We start from the raw sequence: 14,004 nt of genomic DNA on the forward strand, positions 1-14,004 counted from the left end.
AATATTATGCTATGTCGATTGATCGCACTGTCAGGTGCTTCATTATTTACCAAGCTAGAACAATCGTCTAGGCACCTACATTAGGGCGAGCGGCGGTTCTGCGCAGAAAATTCAAAAGAGGTATATTTCTGCCTTGACAAGAAGCAAGTGGTAGCCTAGCTACTTATTCCCAACAACCTCCCATGAATTTCTTGTGCATCAATCAAGACTCTGATACCCTCTTACACCAAATAATTCTAATATCTAATCATATTAACAATGAGCCACCCGGATCTCGAAGCAGGCCAGGGACATTATGGTATAGATACAACCAACCATTCAAGGTGATACCGATCTGACACTACAACAGAGCTTCAGGATCGAGGCAGCATGGCGACTGTTCTCAGTAAGCGCCGCAAAATCGACCGTGAGCTGGCGCGAATCGCGTCCAAGCAGCAACAGCTCCAACTGGTCCAGCAGGAATTCCTAGATGCCGTTTCTCCAGCAGAGGAAGACCACGCCCATAGTCGCATCACTGCCGTCAACGACGAGCTGGCATCTTGTCTCCGCCGAGTTCGCAACCTGATCGCGGAGATCAAGCGGGCAGCAGACGTGACCAATCCGCGCATCAAGGCGCAAGTGGACTACGTCAGCAGCAAGCTCTGGCGACAAATGGAAGAACACCACCGGCTGCAAAGCACTTTTGCAAAACAAGTTCGGTCTCAAGTGAGGCGGCGATATGAGATTACCCATCCCGATGCGACGGAGGAAGAAACTCGAGCCGGCGTGGAGCAGGTTCTCCTGGGGAACGAGACGGCCTTGTTCGAGGTGACGACTGAAAGTGTGCAAATTGATCAAGGCTGGAAGCTGACGATCCCTTAGATTCACGGTATGCGAACCCGCCAGGCGAGCGATACTCGGGCAGCTGTTGCACAGCGATCAGCTGCCATCCGCAAGATCGAGCAAGACATGCTTGCCCTCCATGAGCTGTATCAGGATGTTGCTACCCTGATCGAGAACCAACAGGATTATGTGGAAAAGACTGAGCAAAATGCTGCTCAGACTGCGGAGAACTATAAACAGTCCAACAGTTATCTGAGCCGAGCAATCACCAGTGCACGCAACGCCAGAAAATGGAAATGGTGGGCTCTCTTCGTTTGTCGTGAGTACTCGTTATTTGAGTTCACCGGTATTGACGCTTAGGAGCTAACGAAACCCTAGTGCTGATTATTATGGTCGTCGTGCTTGTGGCTGTTTTGCTATGCAAACTGGGGAACCACTGCTAGCCCAGACAGTCCCGAGGGGAAAGATGTGCATGAGTAACTACGCTAATGCCTAATGTCTAATGTCTAATATATAAAAGGCATCTGTATTTCTGTTCAACCTAATTGGTGCTTCTTGGATTTCGCATAGATGCCTCTACTGTAGATGATGCATCGCGTATGGTTCGTCTCGTCATATTGGACGATATCGGAAATAGGATACATCAATCCAGAATCAGATAATTCCGTTCTTCTGCTAGGATTGACAATTAGAATTGTGATATCTCAGACACGACGAGGAAACTAGAATGCATTCGGCAATTTGATGTCCGTGAAGTAGCCTAGAGAGGCAAGGAATGGCATGTTCCACTAGTCGCAGTGCCGAGCGGGGCCGAGAGATACACTCAAGGACAACAACCAGGCGGCATAACGGCACATCGTCTTGAGTAAATGCCGCACTAATGGAACTATTGGATTAAAAGATACTGCTGTCGCGCCCGGCCTATGAGAAGCAACGGCGGTTGCAACAGGACAAACCCCCTCCTCCTCCCCGGCAGCGACAACAAGGGGGATTTCCGGTCATCCACTTCGACCCGTTCCTAGCTTCCTTTTTATACCCCTGATAGGCCTCTGGGTGACTATCGTGGGTCCGATGGATTTGGGGTCTGGAAAGGGGGTTGCTAGATGCGGTCTCGCATTACATTTATCCCGATTACCTAGCTTGATTGGGAAGCTGACTATTCCTGCTGGACTGGCGAGAGGGGCAACCGATCTGTAGTGGCGCCATAGTAAGCATCCTTTATAAGCTGGGGTCGCCGTAGTTCGAGATGGAACTGAGTTAAGATTCAGCCATTGTGTGCTTCGCTGGAACCCACGCTTTTTCAGCCCAAACTTACCACTACTACTTCTGTTGTCGGTTTCGACTGCTATGGAGCGCCTCCTGCGTGTTTTTGGCGATAGCCAGACTGCTCATCCGAGCGAGACGAGCCCGGATCTCTCCAATATTGTAGAGAATCGGGCCATTGATGAGGCCCGACCCATGAGGGTCGTCATCATTGGCGCCGGCATCTCAGGCATCATTGCCTGTATCCGTTTTGCCCAGAGAATTCCGAACCTTGATCTATGTGTATACGACAAAAACGCGGACATCGGAGGCACCTGGTTCGAGAACCGATACCCGGGATGTGCATGTGGTATGTGATTCTCCTTGGTCCCTTGTGGCATTCATTACTCTTCCGCCGACCGAAGGCAGATTGAACTCATATGTATCGCTTTTGTCCAGACATTCCTGCACACACCTACCAGGCTACGTTCGAGCCCAATAAAGAGTGGTCCAAGTTCTATGCCAGCGCACCGGAAATCCATGGCTACTGGAAGCGGGTGGCTGAGAAGTACGGCTGCATGAAGCATATCAAGTTGAACCACCAAGTCTCTGGGGCGGTATGGGATGAGAACACGTCCAAATGGCAGTTGCAAGTAAGAAAGGAAACTCCCCAAGAAGGCAAATGGGAATAGGGCTAACCGGTCCGGTAGATTCATGATATTGGCAGCGACGCAACATATACAGACCAATGTGACGTTTTGATTCAGGCCACTGGCTTCTTGAACAATTGGAAATGGCCGAGCATCCCAGGTCTTCATGACTTCAAAGGGAAGTTGACGCATAGTGCGTCATGGGATGAGACCTACGACTATACGGCACGTATCTGGCCATCTGGCAGGTAAATACACGTATTAATATTCTTCTAGGGCCAGCGGGTTGCAGTCATCGGCAATGGGTCGAGCGGCATTCAGCTCGTTCCTGGGCTGCTTCCCAATGTCACTCACATCGACCATTACATCCGCTCCCGGACGTGGATTGCACCTGGTTTTGCATGTAGTCAGGTCGAAAAACGCGGCGCAAACATGGATAACTGTGAGAACAGTCTAGTCAGTAAAACAGGCGCAGGCTACTGACATCTCATTAGTTTCCTTTACGCCAGAGGAGATTGAGAATTTCAAGCAAGACCATCAAGCCTACCAGAAATTCCGGAAAGGTACCTCACCCCAGCCTATTTTTGTCTTTGCTTCAGCCCCTAATAAGGTCGACAGAGGTCGAGCTGGAGCTTCAGTCAATGCATGGAGGTACCCTGACTGGAGACCCCATGCAAGTGGGCGCTTACGAGCTATTTGGGGCAAACATGAAGCGACGACTCGCCAACAAACCAGAACTAATCGACGATCTCTTGCCGTCTTTCCCTCCGGCATGTCGCCGTCTCACCCCAGGGCCCGGCTATCTCGAAGCCTTGACTGATGACAAGGTGGAGATAATCAAGTCTGAAATTGTCAAAGTGGACGAAACTGGGATCTTCACTGCGGATGGGCAACACCGTGCCGTTGACATGATTGTGTGCGCCACTGGTTTCGATACCACTCACACCCCACGATTCCCTATCAACGGGGATGGAGGAGTTTCATTGGCAGATCGGTGGAAGGAGACTCCAGAGACATACCTGTCGCTTGCCACGGATGGCTTCCCGAACTTCTTCCTCGCGCTGGGTCCCAACGCTGGTCTTGGAGAAGGTAATCTGTTGCTGCTGATTGAGAAGGCTGTAGAATACATGACGGAGTGCGTTCGCAAGATGCAACGCGACAATATTCGTGCCATGGAACCACGGAATGCTGCTGTTCGAGGGTTTACTCAGTACTGCGATCAGTACTTTGCGGGAACTGTGTTCACCAGCAAGTGCCGCAGCTGGTATAAGGGAGGCACAGAAGATGGACGTGTCACATCTCTCTGGCCTGGTAGGTGCATAGTCCCAGTTTCATGGTGTATTGACTGACTTGGGTAGGTTCTTCGCTGCATGCAATGAAGGCGTTGTCGAATCCTCGCTGGGAAGATTTCAATTATGTGTACGGGAATGACAATGCGGTTGCCTGGCTTGGAGATGGGTGGACAGAGAATGAGAAGAATCATCGGATTGATGTGGATTATTTAGACGACGACCAGGTCGACTTTCCTCCTACGGCGGAAGTATAAGAAGCGAGACCTACCACAACTACGATAAAGATGAATCTGAGAACTTCATGACTTCATGTACTGGGCCAAACGTATTTATAAGCAGAACGATCCCAATAAGCCAGTCCAATTAATTAATTATAACCAGTTAACTAAGTAACTACTTAACTAACCAGTTACTCATCAAGCATGGGCGGTGATATCATGCGTCATCGATAGGCGATCGCGTATTACCGCAGACGTAGTCTATCTGCCATACAGCGCCCCCACGAATGCCCGAATACCAATACCACGATCGCCCGCCCTTTTCACTTCCTCTTTCGATCCCTGCTTTACCCCAGATTTCATTCCTCCCCGATGGACCACCATGAAGCCCGCCGAGAAGCACTTTCGCTGCGCCGTGTGCCAGCGAGGCTTCTCACGCATTGATCACTTGAAACGCCATCATCTGCGCCGTACGTCTTCTGGCCCTGGCCGCTACCCTGACTAGCCCCCCTCATCCTCAGCAGATTCCGGTCAAAAGCCATATTCCTGCGTCTTCTGCAATGAAGCCTTTGCGCGGTGGTACGTGCACTCGCCCATCCAATCCTCGACAGTGGAAGGAGCCTCTAACACGATGCAGCGATAACCTCCGCGACCATTACTCGGACTGCGCCCAGCGCGGCGACCGTGCAATCCCCGAGACCGGCCAGCGGGGCCGGCGACGACATGCATGTCAATCGGTAGGAACCCAAATCGACAACCCACACTTGGATCAGTCGCAGAAAACTGGCTGATTGATTCTGGTCTCTCAATAGTGTACATCGATGAAGCTACGCTGCGACGGACAGAGACCATGCGGGTCGTGTGTCAAGAGAAACGTCGAATGCAACAATGATCGAAATGCTCGCCCCGTACGCGATTCCCTGGATGAAGGTATGAAATAATGGACATGGCTTTGGACCGAGCCGCTTATCCAGGACAGGTTCCCCAATCAATAATACCGAGATCTACCCCCAACCGTCGGAACGCGGGTCCATCAAGTTCCTCCTGAATGGCGGCACCGACAGCTTCACAGAGCAATTTCGACTGCCTCCCCGCAGTGACCGGGCCCTGGGGTTATTCTATCATACCGAAGTCGGATTACAGGAGGAAGCTGGCTCAGCCTGCTCATTCACGGTCCCAGGGGTCCAAGAGACGCGCCCAGACTACACGCCGGATTTCATAGACCCCAACTCGACGAGCCTGGAATTCTTCCAGGACACTTTGCTTGGTTTCTTCAACGGGCCCTTCGGTGAGGGCCAGAAGCCAATGGAGGATACACCCACAGGGCAGATTGCTTATACAATCCCTATCCCTTGTCGACAAGACCCTAATTTGGCCATCTCGCCGGAGCAACAGATCTTTGAACCAGAACGTCCGTTCACCATGGCGTTGATCCAATCAATAGCTGCTCGTGCATGGACTGTCCCGTTGGACGCCAAAGCCCAAGGGGAAATCTCCGCCAATTTGAATTTCTTACTAACCACTGCGCGAGTCCGCAAACTTGTGGCATTTTATTTCAAGTACTGGCAGCCGAGTTGTGCAATGATTCATTTCCCTTCATTTGATCTCGAAACAGTGGCCCTTCCACTCTTGGCTGCGATGGTTTTCATGGGGGCGATGTACAGCGCTGACCAAAGAGAAGTATACGCTGCAAAACGAGTGCTCGACTTTGCAGAGCTGTACATTTTCTCCAGTCATGCCTTTTCCCCGGAGAGTGAGGTCGCGACTGTGTTTTCTGGTCGTCCAAGCGCCGATAATGAGGGGGACGATTGGACCAAATTCCAACACTTTCTGGCTGGTTTCATCATCACGATCGTGCAGTACTGGGCTGGGTGTCGTCCATCTCGGGATCGTGTCATGGAGAACCGTTTCAGTGAAGTCGTCAAGGTAAGTGAACATGCCGTTCGGGTTTGTATCCTCAGCTCACGCTATCGCAAAGCTGGCTCGGCGCCTGGGCCTTACAAAGTGTTGCCATACACCCGATGAGCAGCAGTCAGAAATGCGATGGATTCAGACAGAATGTCGCATTCGGTGTGTCCTCGCACGTCCTCAATCCGGGTAATAATCTAACCTTGAGTAGCACTATTTCTGTTGTATCTCTACTCGATTGCGCGTTCTTCTTCTTTCAGAATTACCCTTGTCGTCTCACTTATTCTGAGATGGAATGCGAGCTACCATGCCAGGAGGCTGTTTTCAAATCCGAGCATCCTTTCTCAGAGCCCCTGTTCTGTTTTACCCGTGGCATCACCTTGTACAAGGCCCTCCAAAGTCTCTTCGAGTCTCCTCCGGTCGAATCCCCTCAGCAATTACCTGAGCTGAAACAGATGGATTTCACAGTTCTCGATATGTTCATCCTGATCCATGGTATGTGGTCATTTGCTCCCAGAGTCAATGTGAGCTCGCTGACACTTGACTTAGTTCTGTTTGCGTTCATCAACACACACATGACGCTTATTGGCCTCTTAAAACGACAAGGAGATGCCATCCAGAGCCTGCAGCTCTCGAATGAGAGCGATGCAGGCAGGAGCACAATCCCCGAAGATTCGATACTTGGCTCCATACGCACAGCACTCACCCGGTGGCGGGATCATTGGGTTACACTTCGGAGTCAAGTCTCCCCCGACGAATGGGCTTCGATGGGCTTCTACAGAACTGGTTACAACTTCTGGCTCGTGTCGCAACTCCTTATCACCAAGAAGGATGCTGTCGACGTGATCATGCGGATGGAGGTCAATTGCGAGGATAAACTGGAGAAGTTGAAGGTCTTGCTGGCCGATGAGCAGGATTAGATCGGAGATGGTGGAGTATATGGATTCTTCTGGGTCTGGTGTTTTAGATGGCTGTTTGATATGGGTTGGCGAAACGTCTTGGTGGTTTGGATTCCGCTTTTGATATACTGGGTCGGTTGCGTTCGCGCTTTGTGAAAGCCCTGGTTATTCATGATTTTACTCTTTCTCTGAAAATATTGTGAAAAACAGGTACTGGTCCGACAGCACACATATTGATTTACCTGGAGTTGCCTGCCAGACAGATGATTATCATGCAAGCTTCATCTATTTGTATATATGCAATACCCCCTTTGGGACAATTATGGAAACATGAAACTCCACAACATTTCGGTATCCTTCATCATCATCATTTTAAATGCTTACATGCACTCCAGGTATGAATTTATACATATATTGAGTTATCGCCACGATATCACCGATCAGCTATGCCAAAAGAATAGTCCAGTTACAAGGAAACCGAACTTGAGCAATTCTTGTTCCAGGAAATCTATACATCCTCTGCTCAAAAGAGTCCAGTACATTTTGATCTATTCTAAATCGAACAATTCCCAGTTGAAATATTTACAAGGTCACCCGGAACTTGAACAAATCCCGACTCACAATCTCATCCTTCTTCTCCTCCAGCTCCTTCATATCCCACGAGCTGTAGACCAAACGACCATTCAGCCACTCTCTGCGCTCCTTAGCCAGCCAGACCATCGTATCGGCTGGGAGAGCGACCTTGTCGGTCAGAGTAGGCCGAAGCAGCTCGGGGAAGTTATCCTGCATGTCCGTCGCGATCCCACCGGGATGCAGCGACACGGCCACGAGGCCCTGATCCTCGTAGTCGCGGACCAAGAACTCGGTCAGCCGGCAGTTTGCGAACCGCGACGCTTGGTACCCCGAGCCTCCATACGCCAAGGTGATCGCCCCGATCGAGGACAGGTTGATCAAGATCTTTGTGTCGGATCGCAGGACGAGAGGGAGCAGGAAGTGGCAGCAAAGAAAGGTCCCCTTCACATTGACCTCCCACGCTTTCCACCACTCGGTCGGGTCCGACTCGCCGACGGGCTTGTATTCGGGCAGGTAGCCCGCGTTGTTGATCAGGATATCCAACTTGCCACCAAAGGACGTCTCCACGGCCTGCGCAGCTTCGCGAACGGACTCCTCCGAGGTGACGTCCACCTGCAATGCGAGAACCTGCGGCGGGTCGAGCTGGGACTCCTGCGCCGTCGTTTCAATCTCTTTGACCACGTCTGCGAGAGAGGAGCGAGCGGCCAGCGCAATCTTGCTGCAGCCTGCTTTGGCAAATCGGACGGCGGTTTCGCGGCCAATGCCTCTGGAGGCGCCGGTGATGAAGACGGATTTTCCTGACAGTTCTGAGCCTGTGGGCGTGATATGCGGGTACGTGTCGTGGCGGTCTTGGACGAAGGCCCCCATTTCGAGGGCATTCAGGGGCCGGACGTATTCCAAGATTTCTTCCATGTTGTTCTCTTAAATCGGTTGTTTCTCGGTTTGCAGCGGTATAGTTGAGCACGGAGGGCACTCGGGTTCGAGGGCGATATTGAAATTCTTTGAAATTCTTCTTGAAACACTATGATCGCAGACATTCTTCACGTCGTATTTATACTCGGCTTCGGAAGATGGAGCTGTCGGATTTAGGTGGTTAGAAGACCGTCAGCAAGGCTAATCTCCGGCCCCATCTGATGGTGACCGGTTGGTTGCATTTGCTGCATCCGAGTCATGTCACTTTGAGCTTTTCTTTTTACGTGGATACTCATTAAGGAATAGGTCTCCCCTAACCCCCCAAGCACCCATGGCTACTCATCTAAATAGATTCATTGCCGGCAAAATGGCAACCTCCAACCCCAGTGAACTGATCAACCAGCTCAATTGTGGCTGTGGTACGCATGACATGACTCGTATAACGGCCTACACCAAAAGTGGCAAGCCCGTCGCAACAACTGCTTAGCGATGACAAATGTATGTTTTCTTTGGAGGAGACCAGTGTACTAAGCATCGTTGAGCCCTACCTTTATGTGGTAGTCATCAAAAGACCAACCCCTGATGCTACCATGTTGGGCCAAGCCTCCTCAAGGAGCTGACCGGGAACCCTTGAGACGACAAGGAAATATCGCGAATCAGTCTCAAAAAGATGGTATACTTCTGGAGATTCAAAGCCCTGGGGCCGTTGGTCTTTGAGAAACTGTAGGATAATATGCTCTCTGGTCACATAGGGATGGTCTATGTGATGCGCTTTGATGAAGGCTTCGCCTGCCCGCCAAACGGCCGCTTGATTGTCGACTGCGTGGACTCTTGAGATATAAGAGTAGCCTTCGATGAGGGACTTGGAATCCGGTAGTGGCTCAGGTGCAGTAGAAAGGGCGAAATGCCCCCCATTGCTGTCTCTCCAGCATGCTCCTTCGGCCGGAGTCTTGTCCGGGAGTGGCGACGACGAATGAGCAAGAAGAAGCGCGTTTGAGATTAGCCAGGAGCTTTTATTTATCTCCCGAACCGATTCATTAAGGTGTGGCGGGGGCAAGTTAATCACCGTCATGTTGGTTGATCTTGAAGTCGGAGTTGGGTAAACAAGATGCTTTATGGGAGCCGCTGTAAGCGGTGAGCAGGATCCCAATTACTATTCAGTCTTATGGACTAAAGGGCCTGGGTATACCTAGGGGTAAGCGAGCTGGCCACCAAGCACCATACTAAATGCTATATTTTCTACTTCTGTATTTGAATTCGAATCTTCGTTTATTAGCTTATAATAGTGTAGACAATATTGCGTATCAGTTTTAAGCGATTTAAAGATTTTTTTTTGAATCATACTACTAAAAAACAAGATGATGATGGAAGCAGCAATGCTAGCCAAGAGAGAGGAATTAAATGGTGTGAACTAAGTTAACCAGAGAAGAAGAACACAGACCGCCAGAAATTCTAGCCCAATTTACACCATACCAAGTCCTCCAGTCTTCCGCCCATACATTTCCCATCAATTTAGCTCTTCGCTAAGGTTCTATCATCACACTAGGTAAATATCCAGTGGATTGTAGACTGCATATTCCACTGTTCCAGAAGCAGAAGCCCCAAATCCCTTCACCAAAATGAGAAAAAGTACCGAGGGGATGTGGAAACGCTAGAATTGCCTATCTGGGAAATACTGCCAGCGTGGAATTGGCAGTGGATTTGTAGAACACGGCGGATCGCAAATTCGTGACCCCGCAGACCTATCAAGTGGGTGCGGTGGATATTAAGAGGAAGATATAAAGGGTACCTGCCACCATGGGACACTAGAACAAATCCCGATACTCATTCGCACGTCATGGAAGTATGCAGGGGATGATTCAAGTCTTGAGTTCGTTGATTTTAACTTGATCATAGAATCCATCTTTTGTCCTGCGCAGCGTCAAGGACGTTACCATTGAAGACCGTCCAAAGCCCGTCCTCAAGGATCCCCACGATGTCATTGTCCATGTCGCGCAAACCGGCATCTGCGGTAGCGACGTACGTCTTCCAGCGCGATGGAATATCCTCCGCGAGCACAAGTTAACCTGATAGCTGTGAATAGGTTCACTATTGGCAACGCGGCCGCATTGGCGACTACAAACTGACCGGCCCAATGGTCCTAGGTCACGAATCCGCCGGCGTCGTCGTCGAAACCGGCGACAAAGTCACCGATCTCAAGCCCGGCGACCGCGTCGCCATGGAGCCCGGAGTCCCCTGCCGACGCTGCGAGTACTGTCGGAAAGGGTCATACCATCTCTGCGGTGACATGATCTTCGCTGCCACTCCACCCTGGGATGGCACGCTGGCGAAATACTACGTCAACGCGGCCGACTTCTGCTACAAGGTTCCTGACTCGATGACACTGGAAGAGGCAGCGATGGTCGAGCCTGTCTCGGTTGCCACGGCGATTGCGAAGACGGCTGATCTCCGCGCGCACCAGACTGTGCTTGTCCTTGGTTGCGGTCCCATTGGTGTTCTGTGCCAGGCTGTGGCGAAGGCGTATGGGGCAAAGACTGTCGTTGGCGTTGATGTGGTGGATTCAAGACTCAAGGTCGCCAAGTCCTATGGCACCGACCATGTGTTCACTCCTGCTCGTGCTGAGCCAGGCGCTGATCCCATGGAGCATGCAGAGAAGGTTGCATTGCAGATGAACCAGGAACTAGGACTTGGGGATGGAGCGGATGTGATCCTCGAGTGCTCTGGTGCGGAGCCTTGTGTGCAACTTGGTATTTATGCGGCCAAGCGTGGCGCTACCTTTGTGCAGGCTGGAATGGGCAAGGAAACTATCAGCTTCCCCATTACTGCTGTTTGCACCCGTGGCTTGATTATCAAGGGATCGATTCGCTACCTGGCAGGCTGCTATCCTGCTGCCATTGACCTGATCGCCAATGGTCACATCGATGTGAAGCGATTAATTACCAACCGTTACAAGTTTGAGGAGTCAGAGAAGGCCTTTGAGCTTGTCAAGGCCGGGCGACAAGACGTCTTCAAGGTTATGATATCTGGTGTGGGCTACTGAGTGGATGAATTCGATGCGTCGATGGATTGACGAAGACAGAGATTCGTGAAACGGTTAGATCGGATATGCTAGAGTCATGCTAAGTAGGTAGTTTTGAAAGATTGTCAGAATCACAATACATTGCGATGAAAGCTGAGTTGGCAACGAAGCCATCTATCATCAATTGGGTATCATCAGAATATAGTACAGATAAGAAGTCAAGAATGGCGGAGCAAACTCAGAGCTCTTGAATCGACTCTTGGGTCGACTCAAAGGGCACACCCCATTCTTCGAACAGGTCCTTGATGCGGTATTCCGTAAACAAGCCAAGGTCATCTTGGATGTGCCGTAGCAATCGAATGATAATCTGCCTGTCGTTTGAACTTGATAAACATCGCCCAGCGATGTACAGCGGCTGGATCATATATTTCTGCACAGCAGAGTTGGGCATCCCATGAGCTATCGGGATAATTTCCATCGCATGATGGTGAAGATCCCGTTGCAATCCATTGTAAGTGCCAAGCAGATCCTGTGGGTTGGTAGCTTGCACGGCCAGGAACAATTCTCGTGGCTGATTTACGAACAGCAAAATTCTTGCCATGTGGTAGAATGCCATGGCGATTGCACAAGTTTCCGATCCGAACCAGGTCTCATGGGTCGAAAGCTGCTGGGGATTCCTTTTTGCAGATGGGGGGAGGGTTTGCGTGATCGGGGCTAAAAATTCCGTGGGTAATGCTTGATACCACTGCGTGAACTCCATGTCAAGATGGGCCCAATGCGGGGAGGCGCCGCAATCTTGGCAGACTAGTTTGCACAGCAGTCGTATGAGAGCCCTGAAAAATATGGTTTCTTGATATGGCTCATCGATATACTCGAGAGCCAATTGCCCGGTGTCATCAAGAGGAAGGCCCATCTTATGCCAAAGTGGAAAATTGCCCGGGTCTAATCGACAGGGTTGCTGGAGGACCACTGCATGCATTTAGTAATCAGTGATTGGAACTCTTCGTTGAAGTAGAAGAGCGATACTCACAGCCGTTCAACATGTCATTCAGGGCAAAGAACCAAAAGGTTGTCTCCAGCGCTCTTATCGGCTGGGGAATCTGGTAGAAATTATCGGGGGTAATTGGAAGCTCGAGGTGATGGCAAAGCAGCTTGCTAATGCCATCTAAGTGGCCACTCCACGCCCGCATCGTGCTGCTTATATCTTCATATGCAGAGAGGATACACGACGAGAGAATCCGGAGCGCTGACAATGTACTTTCATGGTCATCCAGTTGATGGCGGTCGTTGTCAGTAGATTGATATATGTCACGGGGAGAAAGATGTGTCGGGTAGATAGGCCGATCGGATATTTGCTGGGCAAGGAGCAGGATTGCCTTTTCATAATATTTTGCCCCGTACCATAAAAAGTCAAGGCTGGGCTGAAGAAGAGCAGACGCGGTAACGGTTGATCGATGTGTGTTATCTGTCATCTGCGTGGAATCCTTCATTTGGCCCAACTGCTTGGCCGCCATAGCACAAGCAGAGTATCGCACCAGTGGGCTTTGACCCGCAAGCTGGACGACATATTGACTGAAATAAGATCGGTGGGTGGTGAAGACATCCATCCAATGCCCTGCGCCTTCCGCAAAGTGGCGAAGAAAAAATCCGACCTCAGCACGATCCTGATTAGTTTCATCCGGTAAACAGGCTGGGATAGCAGATGCGTGAGATGGCGCATGGCTTGAACTAGTTGGATGATCTTGGACGACAGCCGGGCTGGAATGCAAATTGACCGAGGACAGGGACTGAGTGGACGGCGTTTCACTGGCTTCGGGGAAGGTGTTGGGGGGCGAAGCCTGAACCAAGAGACCTTGGACTGGTAGAGATTGCCTCGACTGAATGGGCGAGGCTAGCGATATATCGAGGGACTTGGTTTTTTCGATGTTTGTATTATCATGATCATCACCATCAGAGTGGACTTGACCTTTGCAGAAAACCGTCAGTGGGATTTTTCTACTACTAGCCAGAACAAAAGCCACACCGAGTTTGTTTGACCTACCAGAAAGCGTCGATGGTCCCCAGTTTTCGGACCAATCGTCCTGGGAAGGCGGCTGGGACCGCACAGAGTGTGTCTTTGGGGACCCTTTGGCACGGGCAGACGAAGTCGAAAAGGTAAGGGAATGAGGCCTGAATAGACCGTCAATAATTCTGCACGCGCGGCCACTTTCTAAACACCGCGTGCACTCGGGTCTATTCTCATCGCATTTGATCTTGCGCGCGCGACATTCCGGACTGCAGATATTAGTGGCGATGCGATGACTGGATGCCACCTTCACCTACCAGCCTTTGCGTGACCGATGAGCTTCTCGACCTGCCCTCTTTCGGGACGAAGTACTGTTCCCACTGGGCATGACAACAATTTCACGAGAGTGAAGATAAAAGACTTGCAAGGCATGGAACAGATACCTCGAAAATGCGGGGAACCGA

The 14,004-nt window shown here is 50.7% G+C and overlaps 7 protein-coding genes across 7 annotated transcripts; 5 read left to right on the plus strand and 2 right to left on the minus strand.

Moving 5' to 3' along the window:
- Nucleotides 1-258: 258 nt before the first annotated feature.
- On the plus strand, nucleotides 259-1,182 carry N7459_001643 (t-SNARE; the record flags this gene model as incomplete). The annotated part of the gene is made up of 3 exons (XM_056940828.1): nucleotides 259-298; nucleotides 350-807; nucleotides 862-1,182. 3 exons carry the CDS (start codon nucleotides 259-261, stop codon nucleotides 1,180-1,182), a joined length of 819 nt encoding a protein of 272 aa, XP_056805108.1.
- Nucleotides 1,183-2,169: 987 nt separating this feature from the next.
- Nucleotides 2,170-4,260, plus strand: N7459_001644 (flavin-containing monooxygenase; the record flags this gene model as incomplete). The annotated part of the gene is made up of 5 exons (XM_056940829.1): nucleotides 2,170-2,434; nucleotides 2,524-2,717; nucleotides 2,991-3,170; nucleotides 3,314-4,025; nucleotides 4,073-4,260. The coding sequence occupies 5 exons, from the start codon at nucleotides 2,170-2,172 to the stop codon at nucleotides 4,258-4,260; spliced, it is 1,539 nt and encodes a 512-aa protein (XP_056805109.1).
- Nucleotides 4,261-4,606: 346 nt separating this feature from the next.
- Nucleotides 4,607-6,249, plus strand: N7459_001645 (C2H2-type zinc finger protein; the record flags this gene model as incomplete). Its single annotated transcript, XM_056940830.1, has 2 exons — nucleotides 4,607-4,694; nucleotides 5,447-6,249. 2 exons carry the CDS (start codon nucleotides 4,607-4,609, stop codon nucleotides 6,247-6,249), a joined length of 891 nt encoding a protein of 296 aa, XP_056805110.1.
- A 173-nt stretch (nucleotides 6,250-6,422) lies between these two features.
- Nucleotides 6,423-7,052, plus strand: N7459_001646 (uncharacterized protein; the record flags this gene model as incomplete). Its single annotated transcript, XM_056940831.1, has 1 exon — nucleotides 6,423-7,052. One exon carries the CDS (start codon nucleotides 6,423-6,425, stop codon nucleotides 7,050-7,052), a length of 630 nt encoding a protein of 209 aa, XP_056805111.1.
- A 561-nt stretch (nucleotides 7,053-7,613) lies between these two features.
- On the minus strand, nucleotides 7,614-8,516 carry N7459_001647 (SDR family NAD(P)-dependent oxidoreductase; the record flags this gene model as incomplete). The annotated part of the gene is made up of 1 exon (XM_056940832.1): nucleotides 7,614-8,516. One exon carries the CDS (start codon nucleotides 8,514-8,516, stop codon nucleotides 7,614-7,616), a length of 903 nt encoding a protein of 300 aa, XP_056805112.1.
- A 1,837-nt stretch (nucleotides 8,517-10,353) lies between these two features.
- On the plus strand, nucleotides 10,354-11,556 carry N7459_001648 (NAD(P)-dependent alcohol dehydrogenase; the record flags this gene model as incomplete). The annotated part of the gene is made up of 3 exons (XM_056940833.1): nucleotides 10,354-10,359; nucleotides 10,413-10,535; nucleotides 10,600-11,556. The coding sequence occupies 3 exons, from the start codon at nucleotides 10,354-10,356 to the stop codon at nucleotides 11,554-11,556; spliced, it is 1,086 nt and encodes a 361-aa protein (XP_056805113.1).
- Nucleotides 11,557-11,773: 217 nt separating this feature from the next.
- N7459_001649 (Zn(II)2Cys6 transcription factor) lies at nucleotides 11,774-13,928 on the minus strand (the record flags this gene model as incomplete). Its single annotated transcript, XM_056940834.1, has 4 exons — nucleotides 11,774-12,504; nucleotides 12,566-13,501; nucleotides 13,577-13,809; nucleotides 13,858-13,928. The coding sequence occupies 4 exons, from the start codon at nucleotides 13,926-13,928 to the stop codon at nucleotides 11,774-11,776; spliced, it is 1,971 nt and encodes a 656-aa protein (XP_056805114.1).
- Nucleotides 13,929-14,004: the final 76 nt, after the last annotated feature.

The sequence above is a fragment of the Penicillium hispanicum genome, assembly GCF_028827665.1.
Source record: "Penicillium hispanicum strain IBT 35686 chromosome Unknown utg000001l_segment0_segment0, whole genome shotgun sequence".
In the NCBI taxonomy this organism is placed as follows: domain Eukaryota; kingdom Fungi; phylum Ascomycota; class Eurotiomycetes; order Eurotiales; family Aspergillaceae; genus Penicillium; species Penicillium hispanicum.